Source organism: Carex rostrata, chromosome 8 (assembly GCF_964058835.1).
Source record: "Carex rostrata chromosome 8, lpCarRost1.2, whole genome shotgun sequence".
NCBI classification, from domain to species: domain Eukaryota; kingdom Viridiplantae; phylum Streptophyta; class Magnoliopsida; order Poales; family Cyperaceae; genus Carex; species Carex rostrata.
This window is the reverse complement of record NC_135925.1, coordinates 9,773,660-9,797,259: the sequence shown is the minus strand read 5'-3', so window position 1 is coordinate 9,797,259 and position 23,600 is coordinate 9,773,660. Positions and strand designations below refer to the sequence as shown.

Genomic DNA, 23,600 nt, shown 5'->3' with positions numbered 1-23,600 from the left:
CCATACAGTGTTTGTTCACCTCCGTTTTTTTTTTCGATTCTTTATTACTGAAGTAGATGAAGTTGTCGGTCATGTGCGGTGTCGAATGAGGCTCACCATCGCACAGTGTTTATTTTTTGTACTCTTCTCTCCGCATACTACCTTCTAGAGAAGACCCTAAAGTAATTCAAAATTTTGAAATTTGAATTAGACTATTCGATCAGGACCAATTCGGTTCGAAGTAGAAGTCCTTTAATATTCATGTTAGAACATATCAAACTGTCCGATTTCAAACTCATAATTTGAGTTGGAATCCGAATTCCTGACCTTAACAAACTATCCACCAACTGTTAGAAATTTATTTTGAAAACTCAAAATTTAATCAATTGAATAATTACTCAATTGAAACATACAGCTTGCACAAGCAACTTTACAAGCAATTAAATCGCTTGTCTGTTTGAGTTTCATTCATTAATCTCAACGTTCATTTTCTTTAAAACATTCAAACGGTAATATTCATAAATTCAATTTTTATTCTCCCACAAACAAATATTTTCTTTATATAAAACATATTATTCTGCTATCATTGTTGAAAGAAGCTACATCAACATCTACCACGGTTGTGCCCGCAAGCAAAGGAATACCGGCATAACTTGAGGTAGTCTTAACTAATTATTCCTGCACTTAGGACGGGAAATTGCATTAGATCCGCATTTTGCAGCTCCGGATAATAAAATTTTAATTATATTCTTGATTATATTTTTTAATATAATTGTTATTTATTTAGTGATCAAAATTCAAATTTAAAACTAGTTGATCAGTTAATATTTTTCTAACACCAACAACCTCAAGCAAAGTACGTGAAGAGAAACTCTTGACCTTACTTAGGTCTACCTGGTCTTCTTCTCTCAAGTATAGTAATATTTTTTTTTTTCTGTTTTCATACGTTAATCCGGATTTTATAATAAATGTTGATATTTAATTAGTAGTGATTTTTATTTTAAATGTACTGTATGGAGTTATATAATTTTTTTCATCGATGTAGGCATTTTCGGTAAATTTATCTCACAAAATTATTTTAGGTAATTTCAGGTGACAAGCGCACATATACATTAAATTAGTTACTTAAATGTTCTTTTCTTTTCTTTTTCATTTTTTTTGTAGCTTATGAAGGTTGCCTGATTATTTTTGAAAAATCAAGTAGCACTTGGATGTAAGCACCGTAGACACCAAATTAATACTATCAGTACCGGTAATTTACATACCGAATTGTTCTTGATGAAAATTCTTTAATTAGCTACTTTGCGATTGCTTAAAGTCGGTTAATATTTGTGTATTTTTTATGAAAATAGATTAATATTATAATTTGTTGAAATGGTACATAACTTCTTCTTAGAAAACCCTGTAGAATTGTAGAATGCAAGATTTTATAGAATGACATTATTGACATATTTTGTTATTTGTAGAATGGTTGGAAAATGTAAAATTATTGAATTGTAGAAAGTTAAAGTATTGTGAAGTCATAAAAAAGCGGTTCCAGATTGTGATGTGTGATATATGATTTTTTTTGTACTTCTTTTATAATTTTCTCCGTTTATTGTTATTATTGATGTTGTCTTAATTTTTTTTCCTGTAGGACATGCACACACTCGTTCTCAAAATGTAATGTGATAATTTTTTTTTTACGTGACTACAAATAATATTAAGCAGACACATAAATAACACCTATAGCTTGTCACGTTTAGTCACACCGGCCAATCACGGCATGTTAAACATGACATGAACGATAAACATGTTTTACTTTTTTTGTTTGACTGAATTTTACATTGTTGATTAAAAAAGTTTGAACGAAATGCTAAAATTTTGAAAAAAATACAATGATGAAGTCAAATGAGGAAAAAATGTTGGAAATTCTTTGGCATGATAAAAATATTCTTAACTTTTTTGTCGGGATTGTATGTTAATTGAAATAATTTGAAAGACTTCCTAAAAAGGCAAACAAAATTTAATATTTTAAAGTAAAGAAAATATATTGAATTTTTTTTTGACATATTTTACTTCGTAAAAATATTATTAAATTTTTTGTTGTTGAGACCAATAATAGAATTTAATTTTTAAAATTATGTGATAAGATAACTTTTCAAATATGAACTTGCCATCTATGGTACTCTGTGATGTTACTGTGTAATGTGTATCTATGTATGAGTCTGATGTTACACATTAAGTCCGATGTCACACATCACAAGATACTCACATATTGTACCATTATGTAACGAAATAATCATTCAGAATATTTCATCAATCATTAGCCGCTTGCTTGTTTAGTTAATAAGGTAGTGTAGTAAAATGCAATTTATGCGAACTGCATAGTTGCATATGTGGTTGAGGTAGTTTAGTAAAATGTGATTTATGTGACTGCTTGTATATACCTATATAGTTGGATTATGTATATAAATTATTATGCAATCTATAAATGTTGCCGTATGTATGACCGTATATTATTACCGCATACTTGTTTATATATATATAAATTTTCATTTTGAAATCTACATATACAGCTGCATACCACATATTCACATACACGATATGCGGTAACCTTTCACATACTTCATTTAAAAATATTGGTTGGCGGTATCAAATTTAAAGGTGTCAAAACTTATATTTGTGTCTATTTGAAATTTCTGTTAGATATTTTCCAAAATATTAAAATATTTAAAATAATATGTTCAAAAAATTGAGACAATGCCAAGTTTATATCTTGATAAATTTCATTTTTTTCATCAATTTTTTTCATCAATTTTTTTCATGTGCCGTGTTGAAAATAACATATTTGGCCAGAGTCGTTGCAGTTAAAAGAGTTTGGAATAGAATTTGAAGTGCCGATCTATTTAAATTTTTGCCGAAATTTTTATAAATACCCAAAAAATATCAAATTACGAAATCTACCTAGTTTTTGAATGAATTTCAAAAAGTACCCCTTCCAGTTACTAAATAACCGGATATTGATCTTCTTTCCGGTTACCTAATTCTCGGATATGAGAAAAATGTCCGGTTACTTAGTAACCGAAAAGTTGGAGAGTGTCAGGTTATTAAGTAACCAATTCCAGATCCGGTTATTTAATTCCTGAAAAGGTGTTTTTTTTATAACTTCATCGGTTTAGACAAAGGGAGAGAGAAAGCGATGTTTGTTTGGCTTTTTTTTTTTTACAAAATAGAAAATTTTTAATTTTTTTTTGTATTGAAATATTACAAATGTTGAATATATTCCTTTGAAAATAGATAGAATACAATATAATTTGATTTATTAGAAAGACTGCAACAAATAATCCAGATCAACATTTTTCAGACCTGATTTTTTGCGGCTGTAAGAAAAATTAATATATTTCTTTATGTGTTATCGGAAAAAAAATAAAAATGCTTAGATTCTGAGTTATTGATCCCAGTTCAAAAGTCACTTCTAAGTCAATACAGAAAATATTGTTATCCTTCTAGTATATTTAATTTCTAAAAAGTTGTATCTATTTTTGAAAAAAAAAACAAAAACTTTAAGTTATTTAATGATTGATATTAAAAAAAAATTCTCAAAATAGATATAAATTTTTAGAAATTAAATGTACTAGAAGGATCACAATATTTTTTGTATTACCTAGAAGTGACTTTTGAACCGCGATCAATAACTCAAAATCTAAGCATTTTTATTTTTTTCCAATAACACATAAAGAAATATATTAATTTTTCTTACAGCCGCGAAAAATCAGGTCTAAAAAATGTTGATCCGGATTATTTGTTACAGTCTTTCTAATAAATCAAATTATACTTATTCCATCTATTCTCAAAGAAATATATTCAACATTTCTGATATTTCAATAAAAAAATAAAAAAATTGTTGTTTTGTAAAAAAAAAAAGTCAAACAAACATCGCTTTCTCTCTTCCTCTGCCTAAACCATTGAAGTTATAAGAAAAAACACATTTCCGGGAATTAAATAACGGGATCTGGAACCGGTTACTTAATAACCGGACACTCCCCAACTTTCCGGTTACTAAGTAACCGGATATTTTTCCCATATTCGGGAATTAGATAACCGAAAAGAAGATCAATATCCGGCTATTTAGTAACCGGAAGGGGTATTTTTTGAAATTTATTCAGAAACTGAGTAGATTTTGTAATTTAATTTTTTTTGGATATTTATAAAAATTTCGGAAAATTTTGACATCTGTGTATTGTTTGTTTTTAAACTTAGTCTCATATTTAACTCTTATTATTAAAAAGTCCGGGTCTCCAGCTTTATAAGCAAAAAAATAAAGGGAAAATTTGATATATACCACTCAAAAACTGTGAAATTACATATTTATCATCCAAATTTTTGTAATTACATATTTACTATTTAAAAATCTAATAACTCACATATTTACCCAATATAACTTTAGTATATATCAAATATACCCAAAACTCAGATTAATTATGTTTAATTTTTTTAAAACTATAATTAATCAACGATTAACTTAGCACCCTCTCTTTCTTTCCTTACAACCGTTCTCCTTTATACCCAATATAAAATATTAAAAACAGATATTTCAAACTGAACCGGTAACAAAACACAGATACTCAAACTCAGTTACTATTTTGATAACGGGTTGCGATATAATCGTCGAATTCAGTATTATTTATTTTTGTTGGAAAAGTTGGAGTAGTTACCTTATTTTTAGACGATCAAGATGGAATTTAAATCCTTAAATCTGAGTATGTTGTCTCTTCTCTCAGAGTTTAAGCGGGAGAGATGAGATGAGGAGAGTTTAAGCGAAAATGAGAAGTTACGTCAAAAAAGACAGGAGGGAAATATGTGCGCAAAAGATGAAGGGGCGGAGATGGAGAAGAGACTAAATAATTTATTAATTATATTTTATATATAAACTTAATTAATTTTATTTTTTGATTAATTGGGTAAATATGAGTTATTAGATTTTTAGATGGTAAATATGTAATTATAGAAATTTGGATGGTAAATACGTAATTTCACAGTTTTTGAGGAGTATAGATGAAATTATCCCAAAAATAAAATACAGTATATCAGGCTTCTCTCATTTTCTAGTTTTCTCTCCCTCCCTGAGCAATAAAACCTCATACTAGGGTTTTGACAATCAAACCGGCTCGGCTCACTCTTTTATTGACTAAAAGACTCGGGCCTTCTTCATGTCGATATCTCTTGAAAACCCCTTGAGCTAAGTGATGCAAATTCCTGGATGAACGCTAATCTCTGGTGAGAAACATTTTCCTTTTTGTTATACCGCATATACTTCCGGATTTCAGTTCTCTCTGCAACAAGGCAGCTGTGATTTGGGGGAGACCGTTGGCATCGCTAATTTGATGGGAGAAGAGGAGAGTAAGGGCAGCGCGGTCAGAGCTCTCGGGCAGGAAGAGATAATGAAGGGAAAGACTGATAGAGGGGTCCCAGTTGTAAGAAGGCCAAATTAGAGAGGAACTGGAGACGATACAAGAGATGAAGGATAAAGGATCGTTTCCGACAGAATTCAGATTCAGTTTTCAAGTTAGTTACGCCAACTCAGCTCTCCAGCTGACATGGCAATCGTAGATTACTTTCCGCTATTCTGTAATCGTTTTTCCTACTTCTTTTTACAAATTGCATAGCCTATATAAGGCAAATGCACGTGTGGAATTGTATCCGGAAATTATCTAGTGAAATAGGCGAATTGCTTTGAGCTTTTCGTGCGATTGGTTGCTGTTGCTCCATCGCTTTATCTCAAATTGTTCTCTTTTAATTGCAAAGCTCGAATCTTTCTTATCTGAATTTCCTCAACGAGATCCAAGCTCGTTGCAATTGGTATCAGAGCCATCGTTTCTTACCTGGAAACGCTTCCGCGAGATGCCACCAAAGCGGGTTCCTGAGCAACCGGAGGAGGGTGCTCTAGATCTGTTGGCAATCAACGAGAGGCTCAACCAGGTGATCAGAGAATCACAAGCGTCCTCTCAGTCGCGGGATGAGCATGTCATAGCTCTCGAGCATAGATTCCAGGGAGCGGAGACTGGTATCAATGAGCTCAGAAATCAGTCTGACATGCTGAGGAATTCTGTTAATGGTCTTCAGACATTACTACGGGATATCGCTACCCGTTTACCAGAGAAACATAATGACACGGCTCAGAGTAGTCATACCACGCACAGATCCGATCGTCCCCTCGGAGGAGGTGGAGGTAGTTGGCATCCTGAGGGTACTGATATGGGAATCCATCGCCAAGAAAGGGAGCATCCCGATCAAAGAGTCTATATGCCAAGGGTAGAAATACCCACTTTTGATGGCAACAAAGCCGCTACCTGGTTAGATCGATGTAAGCTCTATTTTGAAGTTAATCAAACACCTGAAAACTATAAAACAAGATTGGCCTCTCTTAGCTTCACTGGTGATGCCGAGGAGTGGTATGAATGTTACAAAGAGGAGAACCCGAATCCACCTTGGCTAGAATTAGTAGATGCTGTGTTTGAGAGATTTAAATTGCGTAATAATGTGAATCCAGTTATACAGTTCAAGAGGGTCAAACAAGAGGGAAGTGTAGATGAGTATGTCAGAGAGTTTCAAAGAGCTAAAGCCAGGCTGTTAGCTGAAACCGGTATCAAACAGGAGTATTTTTTTGTGTGGAGTTTTGTGTGTGGATTGAAGGAAGAAATTCAAAACACTATTCATCTGTTTAAACCTCAAACTCTCAACGAAGCTTTCAACCTAGCCCTAGAAATTGAAATTGCCCTTGGACCTGGTGACAAGAGACCTTCTTTCCTTAGAACTCAACCTACCCTGAACCCTAAACCACACACTCTCATACCTTATAAACAGCCTATGCCAAGACCACCTGAAGGAGGGTATAAAAAGGGTGCTGACTTCCCATACACTCCTAAACCAAACATTAATCTTAAACCTCCCAATTCATCTCTTACTATTGATCAAAAAAGGGCATTGGGGCTGTGCTTCAGATGCAATGAAAAGTGGGGACCAGGTCATAAATGCAGCAAGGGCTTACATACCATGGAGGGTGAAGAAGAGGTTGACCTAGAGGCACAATACCAGCTGGAGATGAGTGAGTTGATACATGAGGAGGAAAAGGCTAGAGGGACAGAAGAGGAGGAGGTAATTATAGGTACTTTGAGTGGTACCAGTAAAGCTGGTAGAAAGAGAACCCTTCAATACAAAGCAGAAATTGGTGGAAATCTTATTTGCTTGTTGATGGATACGGGTGCCTCACATTCTTTTATCAGTCCCTCCATTGTACAGAATCTGAAATTACCTACCTTCCCAACAAAAACCCTGAAAGTGCGGAGTGCAGGAGGGGAGGAACTCACCTCTAAAACCAACTGCAAGGGGGTAAATTTTAGGGTGCAAAACCATGACTTTGAAGCTGATTTATGGGTGATGGAAGTGACGGGATATGATATAATACTCGGGTGTGATTGGATTGCTGAGCAAGACAAAGTAGAATTGATTCTGAAGCATGGGGTGGTAACCGTAGAAAACAAGGGCAAAAAGGTCCATCTAGTAATACAAAAAGATGAGGCTGAGGTTCAAGTGTTGGATGGGGTGCTGAATGTGATGCAGGAGATAAAAGAGGGAGGTCAGGTGTACTATGCACACATTTCCAAAATTGAAGAAGAAGATAAGAGGAAATTGCCAGAACTGCACCCTACCTTGGCTGCCATACTGGATCAATTTGATGATGTTTTTTCTGAACCCAACTCTCTTCCTCCACACAGGTCAATTGACCATCATATCACACTCAAGCATGGTTCTCAACCCATAAACATTAGACCCTATAGGTTTTCCTATTTCCAAAAAACTGAAATTGAGAAGATCATCAAAGAATTATTACAGCAATCCTTCATACAACCTAGTACCAGCCCATACTCAGCACCAGTATTGCTTGTCAAGAAGAAAGACTCCACTTGGAGGATGTGCATTGATTATAGGAGATTGAATGATGAGACCATTAAAAACAAGTTCCCAATTCCCCTCATAGATGATATGTTGGATGAGTTAGATGGGGCACATTTCTTCTCTAAACTTGACCTAAGGGCAGGATACCACCAAATCAGAATGGCTGAAGAAGATATTCCAAAAACAGCATTCCAAACCCACGAAGGCCTATATGAATTCAAAGTCATGCCTTTTGGCTTGACTAATGCCCCAGCCACCTTCCAAGCTCTTATGAATCAGATTTTTAAACCTTTTTTAAGGAAATTTGTGTTGGTTTTTTTTGATGATATACTTGTGTATAGTAAGGATTTAGAGTCTCACACTTCTCATGTCCAAGCTGTGTTCAAAACAGTGCAAGAGAACCAGCTTTTTGTAAAAAAATCCAAGTGTGAGTTTGGAGTTCATACCATAGAGTACTTAGGCCACATAATTTCAAGGGAAGGGGTAGCTACTGACCCAAAGAAGATTAGGGCAATGGTTGAATGGCCAGTTCCAAAAACAGTAAGGGGTTTGAGAGGGTTTCTTGGTCTCACAGGATATTATAGGAAATTTATCAGGGGTTATGGTATTATTGCCAAAACTTTGACTGACCTGTTAAAGAAGAATTGTTTCAGATGGAGCAGTGCAGCACAGCAGGCTTTTGACCAATTGAAGGAGGCTATGGTCACTTCCCCAGTTCTCAAACTCCCTGACTTCCAACAACCCTTCACAGTAGAGACTGATGCAAGTAAGGATGGTATTGGAGCAGTACTGATGCAAGGAAGGAGGCCAGTGGCATTTTTGAGTAAAAAGTTGGGTACAAAGAATCAATCCCTTTCAACCTATGAGAAAGAGTTGTTGGCCTTGTTTACTGCAGTGACGAAATGGAGGCACTACCTCTTAGGGGGGGAATTTGTGATTAAAACAGATCAGATCAGTTTAAAGTATTTGTTGGAACAAAGAATCAACACACCCATGCAACACAAGGGATTGAGCAAGTTACTTGGGTTGAATTATAAAATTGAGTACAAAAGGGGAGTTGAGAATAAAGTAGCTGATGCTTTATCTAGGCAAGAGTGGCAGGAAGAAAAAGAGGAAAATGGGAAAGGGGTAAAAGAAGGGCAAAGTGGTAATACTAGTGCTGTAAGTGAGAAAGGAAAAATAGATACTGATCTGGTAGGAGGGCAATTGCAGGAGAGAGAAGCTGAAATCCAAGTAGTAAGTGAATTGATACCTAGGTGGGTGCAAGAAGTGAGGGACAGCTATAAAGATGATGAATGGATTGTTGAACTGAAGAGGAAGGTTAAAGACAGTAGTGTGCAGTTAACACCCCATCACTTGACTGAATATCAAGGTGTCATCAAGTATAAGGGAAGGATCTGTATTGGAAATCATGGGGATTGGAGACAGAAAATCATGCACGAATTACATGATACCTGTTTAGGGGGTCACTCAGGAGTTACTGCCACATACCAGAGAGTCAAAAAACAATTCTATTGGCCTAAATTGAAGGAAGCAGTACACAACCATATTCAAGCATGTACCAATTGCCATCTGAACAAAGGTGAACATGTTCCTTCTCCAGGGTTGCTACAACCCTTGCCAGTACCAGAGGAGGCCTGGTACAGTATCGGGATGGACTTCATCACTGGTTTACCAAAATCTAAAGGATTTGATGTGATTTTCGTGGTAGTTGATCGTTTGACCAAATATGCCCATTTCATGGGATTATCCCACCCTTTCACTGCCTCCACCGTAGCACAAACTTTCATGGATTCTGTGTATAAGTTACATGGACTTCCTTGCCAAATTGTATCAGACCGAGACCCAATATTCACTAGCCGATTTTGGCAGGAACTAATGAAGAAGTTAGAAGTAAAACTGAATATGGGAACAGCCTATCATCCACAGTCCGACGGCCAAACGGAAAAGGTGAATCAATGCCTGGAACAATATTTAAGAGGAATGGTGTTCGACAAACAGAATAAATGGGCATGTTACTTACCATTGGCAGAATGGTGGTACAACACCAATTGGCATAGCGCAATCAAACAGTCGCCTTTTGAGGCGCTCTACGGCTACCCACCACCGTAATTGGGAATAGGGAGTGTTCCGAGAACCCCAGTGGGAGCAGTTAATGACTTCCTGAGAGATAGGCAAGTTGCTATGACTCAATTGAAGGCGAATTTGCAAAAAGCACAGGAACGGATGAGAAAGACGGAAGATAAGCATAGGAGCGAGAGAAAATTCAGTAAAGGGGATTGGGTGTACCTAAAATTACAGCCGTACCGTCAGATATCAGTGGGGGGAGTACGCAACCAGAAACTCAGTTCCAAGTATTATGGGCCATTTGAAATTCTCAAGCGCATTGGTACCGTTGCGTATCAGCTCAACCTCCCTCCAGGATCTCAAATCCACCCTGTCTTTCATGTCTCCCAGCTCAAGGCCAAGCTGGGCGGAGCACAAGCACCTTCGCCAATGCTTCCAGTAACGGGTCCAGGAGCAAAGGCGGACCCAATTCCCCACCTGGTACTTGACCGTCGAATGGTGAAGAGGCGGAATGCAGCAGTGTCCCAGCTGCTAGTTCAATGGAAAGAGCAATTGGCTGAAAACGCCACTTGGGAAGATTATGAAGAAATGGTTAGGCGATTTCCTGAGTTTATTCGTGAGGACACGAATTTCTTTAAGGGGGGAGGAGTGCAACAAGGCAGCTGTGATTTGGGGGAGACCGTTGGCATCGCTAATTTGATGGGAGAAGAGGAGAGTAAGGGCAGCGCGGTCAGAGCTCTCGGGCAGGAAGAGATAATGAAGGGAAAGACTGATAGAGGGGTCCCAGTTGTAAGAAGGCCAAATTAGAGAGGAACTGGAGACGATACAAGAGATGAAGGATAAAGGATCGTTTCCGACAGAATTCAGATTCAGTTTTCAAGTTAGTTACGCCAACTCAGCTCTCCAGCTGACATGGCAATCGTAGATTACTTTCCGCTATTCTGTAATCGTTTTTCCTACTTCTTTTTACAAATTGCATAGCCTATATAAGGCAAATGCACGTGTGGAATTGTATCCGGAAATTATCTAGTGAAATAGGCGAATTGCTTTGAGCTTTTCGTGCGATTGGTTGCTGTTGCTCCATCGCTTTATCTCAAATTGTTCTCTTTTAATTGCAAAGCTCGAATCTTTCTTATCTGAATTTCCTCAACGAGATCCAAGCTCGTTGCACTCTCCGACTCCAAGATGCTCAACCAAGAAACTTCGTTTAGAGTTTCAACCAGAGTGTCGCGCTTTTGCGAAGCTCCAGCTCCCAATTTGCTCCAAAATCATTTCCTTCTCTCCAATTTCGCCATTGTTCGACCTATAGAACTCAACCCTAATATCCATTCACAATTGATCCATAATTCAAGATACAGTCGGTTCTTTTCTACTAGCCGTATTGTTCATTCCAAAGCCCGTACTGTCAGCACTGGCGGAGACTTGTCTACAGAGAAAAAAACAATAGCAACCCGAATCCGAAGGACTGGTCCCCACCTTTCTCAAGCTCAAAAGGATCTCTGTGATTATTTCCACAGCACTAGAGGCTATTCATTCCCTGATGCCGAACACCTCAGTAAAAACACTCCAGTGTTTCTCGGAAAGCTTGTTTCAAAATTAAAGGAGGACGGAACCTTTGATCAATCTGTCCGTAGATTACTTCGATTTCATCCAATTAATGAATTTGAACCCTTTTTAGAAAGCATCGGTTTGTCCCCTGCTAAATACAAGCACCTGTTACCAAAAAACTTAATATATTTATCTGACGATCCTACTTTGCTGGAGAATTACCATGTTTTGTGGAGTTATGGGGTACCAAGATGTAAAATTGGTAGAATCTACCTGGAATCGGCAGAGGTGTTTAGATACAATGAGGAGGTGTTATTATCTAAACTAAAAAATTATGAAAATTTTGGCATCAGTAGAGCAGCAATTGTAAAATTGGTCACTTGTTGCCCGAATCTTCTGGTGGGGGAAGTAAATTTGAATATTCTTCAGGTATATGAGAAATTAAGTAGCCTTGGAATTCAGTTTGATTTGGTAATCCAGTGTTTATCTGACATGAGTAAATACAATTGGAGCCAAGTTTCTGAAGTGTTAACCTTTCTAGACAGAATGGGTTTTGACAAACAGGCATTAGCAACTCTAATTAAGGAGACGCCAGTATTTGTTTTTCACAAATCAGGAAAAAACATATACTTGCTTGTGGCCATATTAATTAAGGTTGGTCTTAAAACTGATGAGATCTTAAATTTATTTGTGAAGAACCCTCATATACTAATTGGAAACTTTGTGAAAAATTTGGGTCATTCTGTAATTTTCCTCACTGAAATTGGGATGGAACTTGGTGACATAGCTAGTATTATTTCTACCCACCCCCAAATATTGGGCTCTTCTCCATGTAGGAGTTCGGATTCTGTTTTATGCCAACTGAGTTTGCCCCCAAAAAGCTTACGTGACATGATAAAGGCAGACCCAACAAACTTTACCAGCTTGGCTTGTACAGGGAGCATTGATGAGCCTGTGCATAACAGTGAACAACTTTTTCTAAAGGCGAAAACTGAGTTCTTGCTAAAACTAGGTTTCGCCGAGTGCTCAGATGAGATGGCAAAAGTGGTTTCCATGTTTAGAGGCAGAGGTGACAAGTTACAAGAGAGATTTGACTGTCTGGTCAATTCTGGCCTAGATTACCATGACGTGGTTAAGATGATAAAAATGGCACCTCCAGTGTTGAACCAATCTACCGATGTCTTAATTAAAAAGATAGATTATCTTACAAACAAATTAGATTATCCACTTGAGTCGCTTGTTGACTTTCCCACCTTTTTGTGCTATAACATGGATAGAGTGAGACTTAGGTTTGAGATAATAAGTTGGCTTACAGACGAGAAAGGATTAGCGACAAATAGACGGGGGTCAATGAAAAGTTCTGGAGGGAAGTTTTCTTTGTCCTCCGTACTTACATTGTCAGAGAAAGTGTTCCTTGAACGTTTTGTGGATGGGAAACCGAAGGGGATGAAGCATTATGAAATGTTGAAGAAATCAATTTTGGGTTCTTAAGAGATTGCAAAGTAGGATTTTCTTTTTCTTTTTTTTCTTTTTTCTTTTTAGTTTATAAGAGGTAGTTATAAATGTCCTACTACAATGATGAAAGTTGTTGTGCCGACTATTGCAAACAAAAACATAATTGGATGAAGTACGGATTGTGCAGTTTTTTTTCTTCCCATATGCATTAACTCACCTGATACTGTAATGTGAATTGACCATGTAACCGTGGATCTCCATTTTGTATTCTTAACCTTTTACTTTTTCTGCAACATTTGGTACAGTTTCCATGGCTTTTCTTCAACCCTTTAAGCTGAAATGGCCAGATATCCAATTACGAGAATTTTTTGTTTAACCCCAATAATGAAGGTTAATGATGGGTTTCCTGTCTGGCTGTCTCAGGAATTGAGAGCCAATGCAGCCTTTTTAAATTTGTTTGGTCATAGTAATTAGTTAAAAGGATCCATTATCTCTGCTATGTGCACGCGCATGCAGAGATACTAAGCTGAGAGGATCACCAACTCCAGCAAACGATAGAACTCCTCTGTATTGAACAATTTATATAGAACAATGAGCAAATTTTAACAGATGTTGAGCTTTTTTATAGAACTCATTTGTACAATAAGGGCCCATTTGTTTGAATCCAATTATAGTATGAGCAACACTACAGCTAGAGTTGCAGATCGTTACCACCCTTTGTGTAATCTGCTGTATGTTAAGCTCAAAGAACCAACAGTTGTAGGTCACAAACTGCCCCCAAATTTGGGGCAGAACAAGTTCCAGCTCCAACTTTACTCAGATCTGAGATTACCTGTATACCACATGCCAGTAGCACTTCAGACTGCTGTGCAACATTAACATCAAATTGACACGTAAATATCACAGGATTGCAACTCACACTGTGCCACATCATATGCGGCAAAAGTCACCAGCTAACCACACGGCATTGATTGAGAGAAGATATATAACTATTGCAACTCCAGCTCCAGTTATCCTGATACTCAATAAAATACTGCATCTACTATACTATAGCCTCATACACCTCCAACTACAGAATTTCTGCATATACAGAATTATGTTTGGAACTGTTTTGATATGTGAATGGCACGGAAGAAAGGAGTGGTCTGAGATTGGCAGAGGAAGATGTGGAGGGAGGGGCGGCAATTGAAGCATCAGCCATGGTATTGGAGGAGAATTGTGGTTTTGATTTTATTGCTTAGGTTTGGTTGAGAACTTTTGTTCTGGTATTGGTTTGGTTTGGTTTTGTTTGGTTTTATTTTTGGATGCTTCTTTTTTTTGTGGAACTTGTTCGATGATTTGCATGCATCATTGGTTGTTTTTTTTGCTCGTTTTCTTGGATTTGTGAATTCTGAAGATGTTTTGGTGCTCAATCAGATGCTTGTCAAATCAGAAGTTTTGCTGGTGCGAGTTAGGAGTTGTGCCTAATTAGAACAAACCTGACAGGACTATGCATTAGAACTGAAATTTTCCCCTATCAGTCTATCACACTTGCTTAATTAGACTGTTAAAAATATGTTCTAAAAAACTAAGCATGCGAAACAGTCAAAACTAGTATATGAACTGATCATTGACATATAGCTTAATGCTTGGGGCTGTGAATGGAGCAAATTCAGAGAGGATAATGCTAATATCTAATTTGTATCTATCTTTTAATGAGCAGATACAAATATGAATATCGATATAGGGATATGGAGCTGAACCACGAATACAGATATGTAATGAATAGTTGTCGGATAATCGAGTCATATGAACTTTAAGATACAAATATTAATTACAAAATTAAATATTAATATTAATGAATAATTGAAAGTTATAAAGTTGTGAAGAGATTGATGTCCGGGTGATTGGAAGATACTCTATTGATGTAATTTGTAAATTAAAAAAAAGACGTCACTTGTGTGTAATTGGATTGCCGGTTGTGATTATATCAATTATGTAAGGTTTAAAACAATTAGATTTTAACTTATTTTGTGGGTTGATATATATACCTTGTGTATACTTGCATATGAATATGAACCAAAAATATTGTGCTGCTTGTTCATGATGTATTAATCTTTTACTAATTTTTTTTTTTTTTTTTGAAGAAATTGATTTCCTGATTTAATCGAGAAAATAAGTTCAAGGGTAACTAACCCAGCGAATATCAATATTGTGCTACCTGTTTTCACAAGCTACCTGAAACCAGCACAATATCCAGAAAACAGCTGCACCATTATTCAATTTAGAAAATTATATCCACCTCCCTGTACCTCGTGAAATTTCATTGTTGATACAGATTTTAGTTACAAGAATAACTTCATTCAAATAACTTATTTACTTCTCAGGTCAAAATCCTATATACTGATATTATTTACTTCCTCTGGTCCAGACTATATTAGAGAGAAGAGTAAATCGGTACACCAGGTAAGGTAGCACCAGCATCTATTATAAAAATATTTCCTGTAACATACTCTGATGATTCGTGGATCAGGTAACGCACCAACGAGGTCAATGCTGGGTCAGATGTTCCACGGGTTTTTAAAGGCACGATCTTGCTAGTAACAGTCTTGAACCATTTCTTTTCAATCAGGTTAGCCGTTATCTGAGACTTAAACACCCCTGGTGCAATAGCATTAACCCGTATTTTGTACTCTCCCAACTCTAGTGCCATGACCTACACAGATAACAACAACAACAACAACCACCAAGCCTTTAGTCCCAAACAAGTTGCAATTTATTGAGGAGCTTTTGTCAGCTTTTGGTGAGTAAATACCCAGTAATTTAGTCTTTAAAAAAAAAGAATTTCTTATCTTTGCAACATGCAATATGTTCGAGGCTGTGGTAGAAACACACAACCAGATTTAGATGTTAATTCCAAGTTCCTTAAATTCATTGCTCCAAAAACTTGATATAACTACAGGCAACTTGAGTCTATTTTAGTTTGATCTAATTTTAGTTTTGGCAATTTTTTATAGTAAATAGATAATGATTGTGGTGTTCTGAAAGAAACATTATTCCATGCTAACAGTAGTTTGGAATGCAGTGGTACTGGTCAAGAAACTTGAAGACTAGAATGATATCTTTGACAGAACTTGAATGTTATTTAAAAGCTAATGGAAGATTACCTTGACACAACAATTAAGGCACTTACGGGAGCAATATAGGGAGACAACATTACTTAAACCCTTGAGAATTTCTAAAACCAGCACTTAGGCATTTGCCAGAGTCTATGACATAATGCTAACTTAAGAAGAGGAGTGTTCAAATACCTCATGCTTTTCATGCCTCACAATCTATATCTTCATTTTCAAAATTCAAACTGCCGATCCAAATCGCCCAACATGATATCCATATTAATTAAAATATACCTTGATACCAAATTTTATATTTGTTCGAAATTTTTTTTACTATTTATTAAGACAGGCGCAAAATTGCTGTTTCTGGACCATCCAAAATCAGCAATTTTGTACCTCTCTAAACAAAATAGTAAAATTTGGTCTCCAAGCATATTTTAATATGGATATCATGTTAAGCGGCTCGGATCGACAGTTTGAACTTTGAAAATGAAGATATAGGATATGAGGCATGAGGCATTTGAACCCTCCTCACTTAAAAAATCCATCAAAGTTAAGAGGTTTTTCACCCAGGCTTCGTAGCCACTACCAAGTTTAAAAAAAAAAAAAAAAAAAACCATAAAAGTTAAAAGGTTTTTCACTGAGGTTTTGACTAAAGGTTTACTTTAGAACTTCAATTAGTTCTTCTATTTATCTGGTTCAAGTGCACAGCCCGGGTTTCAGAAGCTGCATATCTTTCAGCGAGATATATCTTGAGACCTAATTGTGCTATTGTTGCAACAACATGTAACTCACAGAATGAAATCCATTTGGACAAAAACTAAATGCCCAGGGACCAACCAAAAAATATGCTATAGTTCAAGCTAATTTCATACTTTACACTTTCGTAAAATAAAACCTTGGAATTACCTTTGTAGAGATATTTACAGCACCTTTGGAAGCAATATAAGGGAGACCACCTGATAAGTGCCCCCGATTGACACCGCCAATAGATGAAATGTTAATTATAGAACCTTTGAGATTAGCGCGACACATAAGTACGCAAACATGCTTTGTTACCAGCCATAGTCCTGTCAGGTTTGTTCTGACAATGCTGTTCCATTCATCCTCTGACCATTCTAGTACCGAATGCACCCCGCCTAGAAAAAAATTTAGCTCATTAGATACATAAATAGGTTTAAGTTTGAGCATGTTGCATGAATGAAAATACAAGTATCACACAATACAATAAGGATACAACAGCAAGCACTTTTTCAAAATATTAAGATACGAAAGTTTGATCAGTAGATAATGATTTATTTATTTTAATGATTATCGTGACAAGTATTTTTTTATATATTAATTTCATTCTTTGTCTGTAAATGAGAATATACAACTTAGAAAACTTAAAATATGATAGAATTATTCTAAAATACTAGAGGGTTGATTCAACTTCGCTTGTGTAATTTCTGCACAACATGTCCCAAGCCAGGATAAAGGAGGAGGGTCGTGGTAGGCGTGGTGAGCCAACGGTCGAACAATGGTCGAAAAACAACTGTTTTCTTATGAATGAAACCCACAAGACTGGGTTTCATTTCCAGCCTACCCCAAGTTGTTTGGGACTAAAGGCTTGGTTGTTGTTGTTGTACTAGTGGGTTGATTCCTTTGTAATAATATTAGGAGCAATGAAAAAACAAATTTACAAAAACATTAGAAAAACATATGTGAACAAATTATGCCGCAATGGAGTTCAATCCATCTGACCTCTCAATTATATCCCACATTAAAGAAACAATCTATTGTTGGAACCATGAAGCTTAATCAACCCTAAGTGTGGTGGGATTTTGATGCGGATATGCAGATCCTGAGCATAACGTACATACCGGGGTTTTTTAAAAAAAAAATGAGATGCGCTATGTTGTGTATCAGATATCTATCGCACACATATTGGAGTCAAATCTGTATAGGATACATATCTGAATCTGATACAGATACAACCTGCTATATATGTGCAACATAGACATTCAAATTGCACACCGCGACTATTCCCCAAAGCTCTTTTAGTTTTACGATCTTGGTTGCCAAGAACTTTTATGTTTTATGATCAATTAGCAGCATTGAGACTGAATTATGCAGTTAAAAAAAGAGAAGCCTGAAGAATAAACAAAAGAGATAAGAAACGGAATCAAACTGGAATAAGAACAGCTATAATGTCAAAGTACCAACGAGTACTGACCGTACTAGGATGTTAATCATTGATTCGTAGAATATTAAATACAAGAAGTAGACTTAAATTCTTGCCCTTTTGATTTTGGATTGGGATCATAGACCAACATGAACCTGTAATTCATTGAGTTCCACTTTGTTGAAGCTCCCATTTTGTTAATTCCGATTCTTTACTGTTGTAATTCCAACTCCAACGGAGAGAGTACGATCTCGAAAACTAACCAGCAGTTATCAATCAGTAACCAAATAATTAACTGAAACAAATTAGGAGAAAATGACACCTCTAATCCCAGCGTTATTGACCAAAGCATCAATCCGACCAAAAGCATCCCAAGCTGTTTTCACCGCAACCTCTATATCTAACTCACTCCCACTCACATCCAGCTGAACATGCACCGATCGGAGAGCTGACGTGGCGGAAGCAGCACCGTTGATCTCATCGCAGAGTGACTGGAGACGATCAGTCTGTCTAGCGGTGGCAACTACAAAACAACCAGCGCGAGCAAGATCGAGGCAGAGCTCACGGCCGATGCCGGCGGAGGCCCCGGTGACCATCACAACCTTGCCTTCTAGAAGGCTCCATGGAGGAGGCGGGCGTGGCGGGCTGTTGTTGTTGGGGTTCTGATCTACTGACATTTGCTTTTATCCGAATATTGCAAGTATTTAGTGGAGTGGGAAGGGAAATAGATGAGAACTGTCATTCAGTCAGATGGGGTAGCGCTCGTCACTTTGTTTATGAGATCATTGAGATGCAACAATCGATACGGTTACGGTATTGGATACGATCCGATACGGATATGGCAATATAATAATTTTTAAAAATTAAAAATGAGTTAGGTTAATATGACATTGGTGTTATTTCAAACTAAATAACACCACATCTTAAACCGTTAGATCTGCTTTAATATTTGTACAATCTGCTTTTACTGTTCAAGTACTTTATTTTGTACGAATATTAAAGCAGATCTAACGGTTTAAGATGTGGTGTTATTTAGTTCGAAATAACACCAATGTCATATTAGTCTAACTCATTAAAAATATGATACGTTTATTATATATATTATTTTTTTATTATTTTAATTATATTATTAAAACACTTATATCTATTTAATATAATTTTAGAGTTCAAGAATAAAATTATGGATAAATACAATAGACTAAGTATACAGTAAATATAATAGCTACTAATTTCTAACGACAAATGTGAATTGGCCTAGTGGTCAAGAGGCGGACTAAAAAATTGTTTCGGTAGGTGGTCCACGTGCGGTCCGCTGGTGTATGCACAGTGCACGCAGTGACGAATTATGCAGAGATAAGTTATTTTTTAAATTGTTTTATGTATTCATTTTTCATTATTTTTTTTATCACTTGATCATGTGCTAAATTGTTTTGACCGCTTGACTATGTGCTAAATGAATTTGAAATTTCAAAATTTCTACATGTACATGCATCACTCACGAAATACATGATTTTTAACAATTTGAATTTGTAGTTCGAAATTAATTCAATAGCCTTTTAAAAATGTGCTTACCAACCCCTCTTAGTAAGCACATCCCACAAACCCTAGTTTTGCTCAAGTTTCTACAATATAAAAGACAAGATATTGATGCTCCCAAAACAAAAATACCAATGCTTCCAAAATCAAACTAATGGGCTCCCAAAATTCAATGCTCTCACAAACTGAAATCACAATTCTCTCAAATGCGCTCTACATCGAATCCGTATTCTATGAGGTAACATAATATTTCTGTTTAGATCGGGACCATCCAATTAGAATCTCAGTCAATTCAATCAGAGGTGAAATGTACAGACTCTTCAATATTTGTGCAAAAGAATAAATTTGTAAAAAAATGAATGAATTTTTCTATTGATACTTATAAAAAATGAATCAATATTTGTAAAAAAATGCCAATATATAATATATTAAATATTTATATCTAACATATGTGCGGAAAAAAAATAGAAGTCAACTTGGTAAAAAAAGAAAACTTACAGAAGTTTAAAATAAAATAAATTGGAGAATTTTTAGAACATTGAAAATGGAACTAGATTATTTCTCATTTTTATTATTATTTCTGGTCTCATTTCCGCACAACTCCACAAAATTGTACAGCAAGTCATTGTTTGATCGTGCGCGACTAAAACAAACGTACACAAAATCCATTACACAGTTATGGCCCCTTACAATTAGATACATGGTGTTTAGGAAATTGTTCCGAGTTAACCTTTTTTTTGTTTTAGCGTGCTTTTTCAAGGCAAGAAATAATATTTTGAGAGTTGAATTTGTTTTTGTTATGAATATATTATAAATGTGTGGATGTCATTCATGTTGTAACTTCCAATTAGAGGTGCTATCGGGTCGGGTCAGGTCCAGATATTATTATATTTGGACCCGTACTCTAAAAGTGTTCGGATCCGAATTTCGATCCATATACTTATTTATTTCAAATTGGGTCGGGTCCGGATCCGAAAACCTATCTACCCGTAGATATTTCGGGTCCAGTGTTTCGATTCCGGGTAGATAGGTACCCATAACTTATTTGTAGATTATCGGGTCTAGTTCTGATACGGGACGGTTCCGGATCCGGAGCGGGTATATGTCATAAAAATATCAGGAGGCTGGAGAGAAAATAACTTTTGAAAATAAAAATATTGAAGAAGAGATATAATTTTTTTAAAGTAAAATATTGGAGATCACGATTTCCTTTTCTACGATTTAAAAAATCTATGAATGGAATACTAATAATTTGTAGAAATGACATATCAATAAGAGCAATAAATTTTCATTATTATGCGGAGGATATCAAGACAAATATTGAATGATGTATTCATAGCAATAAAATTTATTTAAAAAATTAATGTGGTTATTATGGAAGGAATAAATTTGGCATTTATCTGTGTGTATAAACATAGCGAATATGTGGTTGTAATATATTTTCTCATATTCAAAAAAGTATTGGGCTCATCACGGCTTATGCAAAAATTAATATGCAAAGTTGTATTTTTATATATTAATAGTAATTATTATATGTTTCATCAGGTATTTATATGGGTATCGGGTCGGGTTCGGTTATGGGTTAGATAATTAAATGAAACTCATATCCTACCCATTAGAGTATCGGTTCCGATTCGGATCCAGATTTAATCGGTTATATTTTTTAAACCATACCCTATCCAAATTAATCGGATCAGGGTCGTTTCTGGTTCGGTTTCAGATCGGATCCGGGTAATCGGGTAAAAGTAGCACCTCTACTCCCAATATTAATCCTCAATTTATTTCCCCACTACTCCATGCACTACTATTGGAATTGATGGCCACTACTATTGGAATTTATTTCTCCATTTACTTAGATGGTTTTTCATTTACAATTTGTAGCATATAAATAGAGACGTTGTAATATTGTATTGTACACACATGAGAAATATATGAATAAAGAGATTGCCATCTTTTTCCTCTCTATTTTGTTTATTCTTCTTATGCTTGTTCATCTTTATTTTATAACACGTTATCAGCACGAGAGCTCTACTAGTTGAAGATTCGAGGTAATTTTAATAACTTTTATTTCAATTTCATTTATATAAATAAGATTAAAGCTAATATACACTTAAGTGTACCGTACTCTTAAGTTTAGGCCGTTCGATTTCTTTAAAAGTCGTGCAGATTCTTTAAAAGTCGTGAAAGCACGACTTTTAAAGAAATCGAACGGCCTAAACTTAAGAGTACGGTACACTTAAGTGTATATTAGCTTTACTCTATAAATAATACTTCATAGTAATTGCTAAATGAAATAAGTTATCAATTTATTTATATTTATTTTGAGATGTTTAATATGATTCATAGAATTTTACATGAATTGTATTTTTTAATTTAATCTTCCTGAAGAAGATTTAAAAGAAAAATCTTCTTGAAGAAGATTTATATAATGTACAAATATTGTATAGTGGTTCATATTTTTTTTTTTTTTGCTTCAATAATTGAATCTTCTTGAAGAAGATTTCAAAAGATATTAAGAAGATCTTCCTGAAGAAGATATAAAGAAAAATTATATGATGCGCAAATTTAACATGATGTTCATTTTTTTTTCAATAATTTAATCTTTTTGAAGAAGTTAAAGATATTCTAAGTTGATTTATTATCTCTTTATGGTTGAAGAGATTATAACGAGTTGTTGGACAAAATAATTCAATTGGTTTTGCTCCATTTCTTGAAGTAAATGTAGTAATATATAATAATAAATTTGAAAAAAAAAAACTTGTGGACGTGGACAAAAATGAGTTTATTATCATGGTGATTATTACAAAAACACATATTTCCACCCAAAATGGAAAGATAATGAAAAAATTTAAATAATGTGCAAAAAATTAATGTGATGTTCATATTTTTTTTAATAATTTAATCTTCCTGAAGAAGATTTCTAGAAATATTTTGAGTATATTTCTTGTCTTTTTATGGTTGAACAAAATAATAATTCCACTAAAAGTGGAAAATAATATGATGGACACACTCTTAGATATGGACATGGTAATGAAGAAAAGACGCATCATTCCACTAGAAGTGAAAAAAATAATAAACAAAAAAGAATTACCACTAGAAGTGGAAAAAAAAAAGGAATGAGAAAAGTGACATAATAGAGAGTAAAATAATTCATGCTATTATTATGATGACATAATAGTATTTGGAGTATAATCTCCTCACATGTTTTGTTGCTTAAGAGTATATATAGTAACATGGAATATTAATGTCAATGAAAAGCAACGCGTACGGTGTATATATTACACCTATCAATTATCAAGTAAAGGTCTTAGTTGTTAAATTGAAATCAATATTAATATTTTGTTTGGCATGGAACATTTTTTGAAATCTGATTGAGATATTTTTTTATGGAAGTTTAACAGTTAATAAGAACTTTAACTTGGTCTTTATCTCAAAAACGTGAATATACACTATAATTACATGGTAACAATAGATGGTTGATGTAAAAAAAAAGATTGCATCTGTTTTTTTTTTCTCCAATAAACTATTTCTATATTTCAAGAGTAATTTTCTTTATTGACTTTCTCAATTAATGAGATAGATATAAGCAGTGTTTTAAAATGCGGGTTTGTTCATGCATGCGGTATGCGGATTTTCATGTGGATTTATATATGCGGATTTTAAAATGTAGAATATAGTTGTTCTAACTTGTTGTAACTCAAAATTTGTTCTAACTTGATCCCTCCTCATATATATATTCATATTCATATATTTGAATTTATTTTCACATAATGACATAACCAACGATAGTTTTTTGACTTTTTCCACATAAATTTTAA

At 35.1% G+C, this 23,600-nt stretch overlaps 2 protein-coding genes across 2 annotated transcripts; one reads left to right on the top strand and one right to left on the bottom strand.

Annotated features, from left to right (window-relative positions):
- Positions 1 to 11,019: 11,019 nt before the first annotated feature.
- On the top strand, positions 11,020 to 13,173 carry LOC144557732 (transcription termination factor MTEF18, mitochondrial-like). The gene has a single exon (XM_078306300.1). It carries the CDS (start codon positions 11,170 to 11,172, stop codon positions 13,021 to 13,023), a length of 1,854 nt encoding a protein of 617 aa, XP_078162426.1. The 5' UTR covers positions 11,020 to 11,169; the 3' UTR covers positions 13,024 to 13,173.
- A 2,068-nt stretch (positions 13,174 to 15,241) lies between these two features.
- Positions 15,242 to 18,999, bottom strand: LOC144558720 (uncharacterized). The gene is made up of 3 exons (XM_078307572.1): positions 18,569 to 18,999; positions 16,992 to 17,221; positions 15,242 to 15,682 (listed from the first exon to the last, which is right to left on the bottom strand). The coding sequence occupies exons 1-3, from the start codon at positions 18,921 to 18,923 to the stop codon at positions 15,404 to 15,406; spliced, it is 864 nt and encodes a 287-aa protein (XP_078163698.1). The 5' UTR covers positions 18,924 to 18,999; the 3' UTR covers positions 15,242 to 15,403.
- Between the last annotated feature and the right edge of the window lie 4,601 nt (positions 19,000 to 23,600).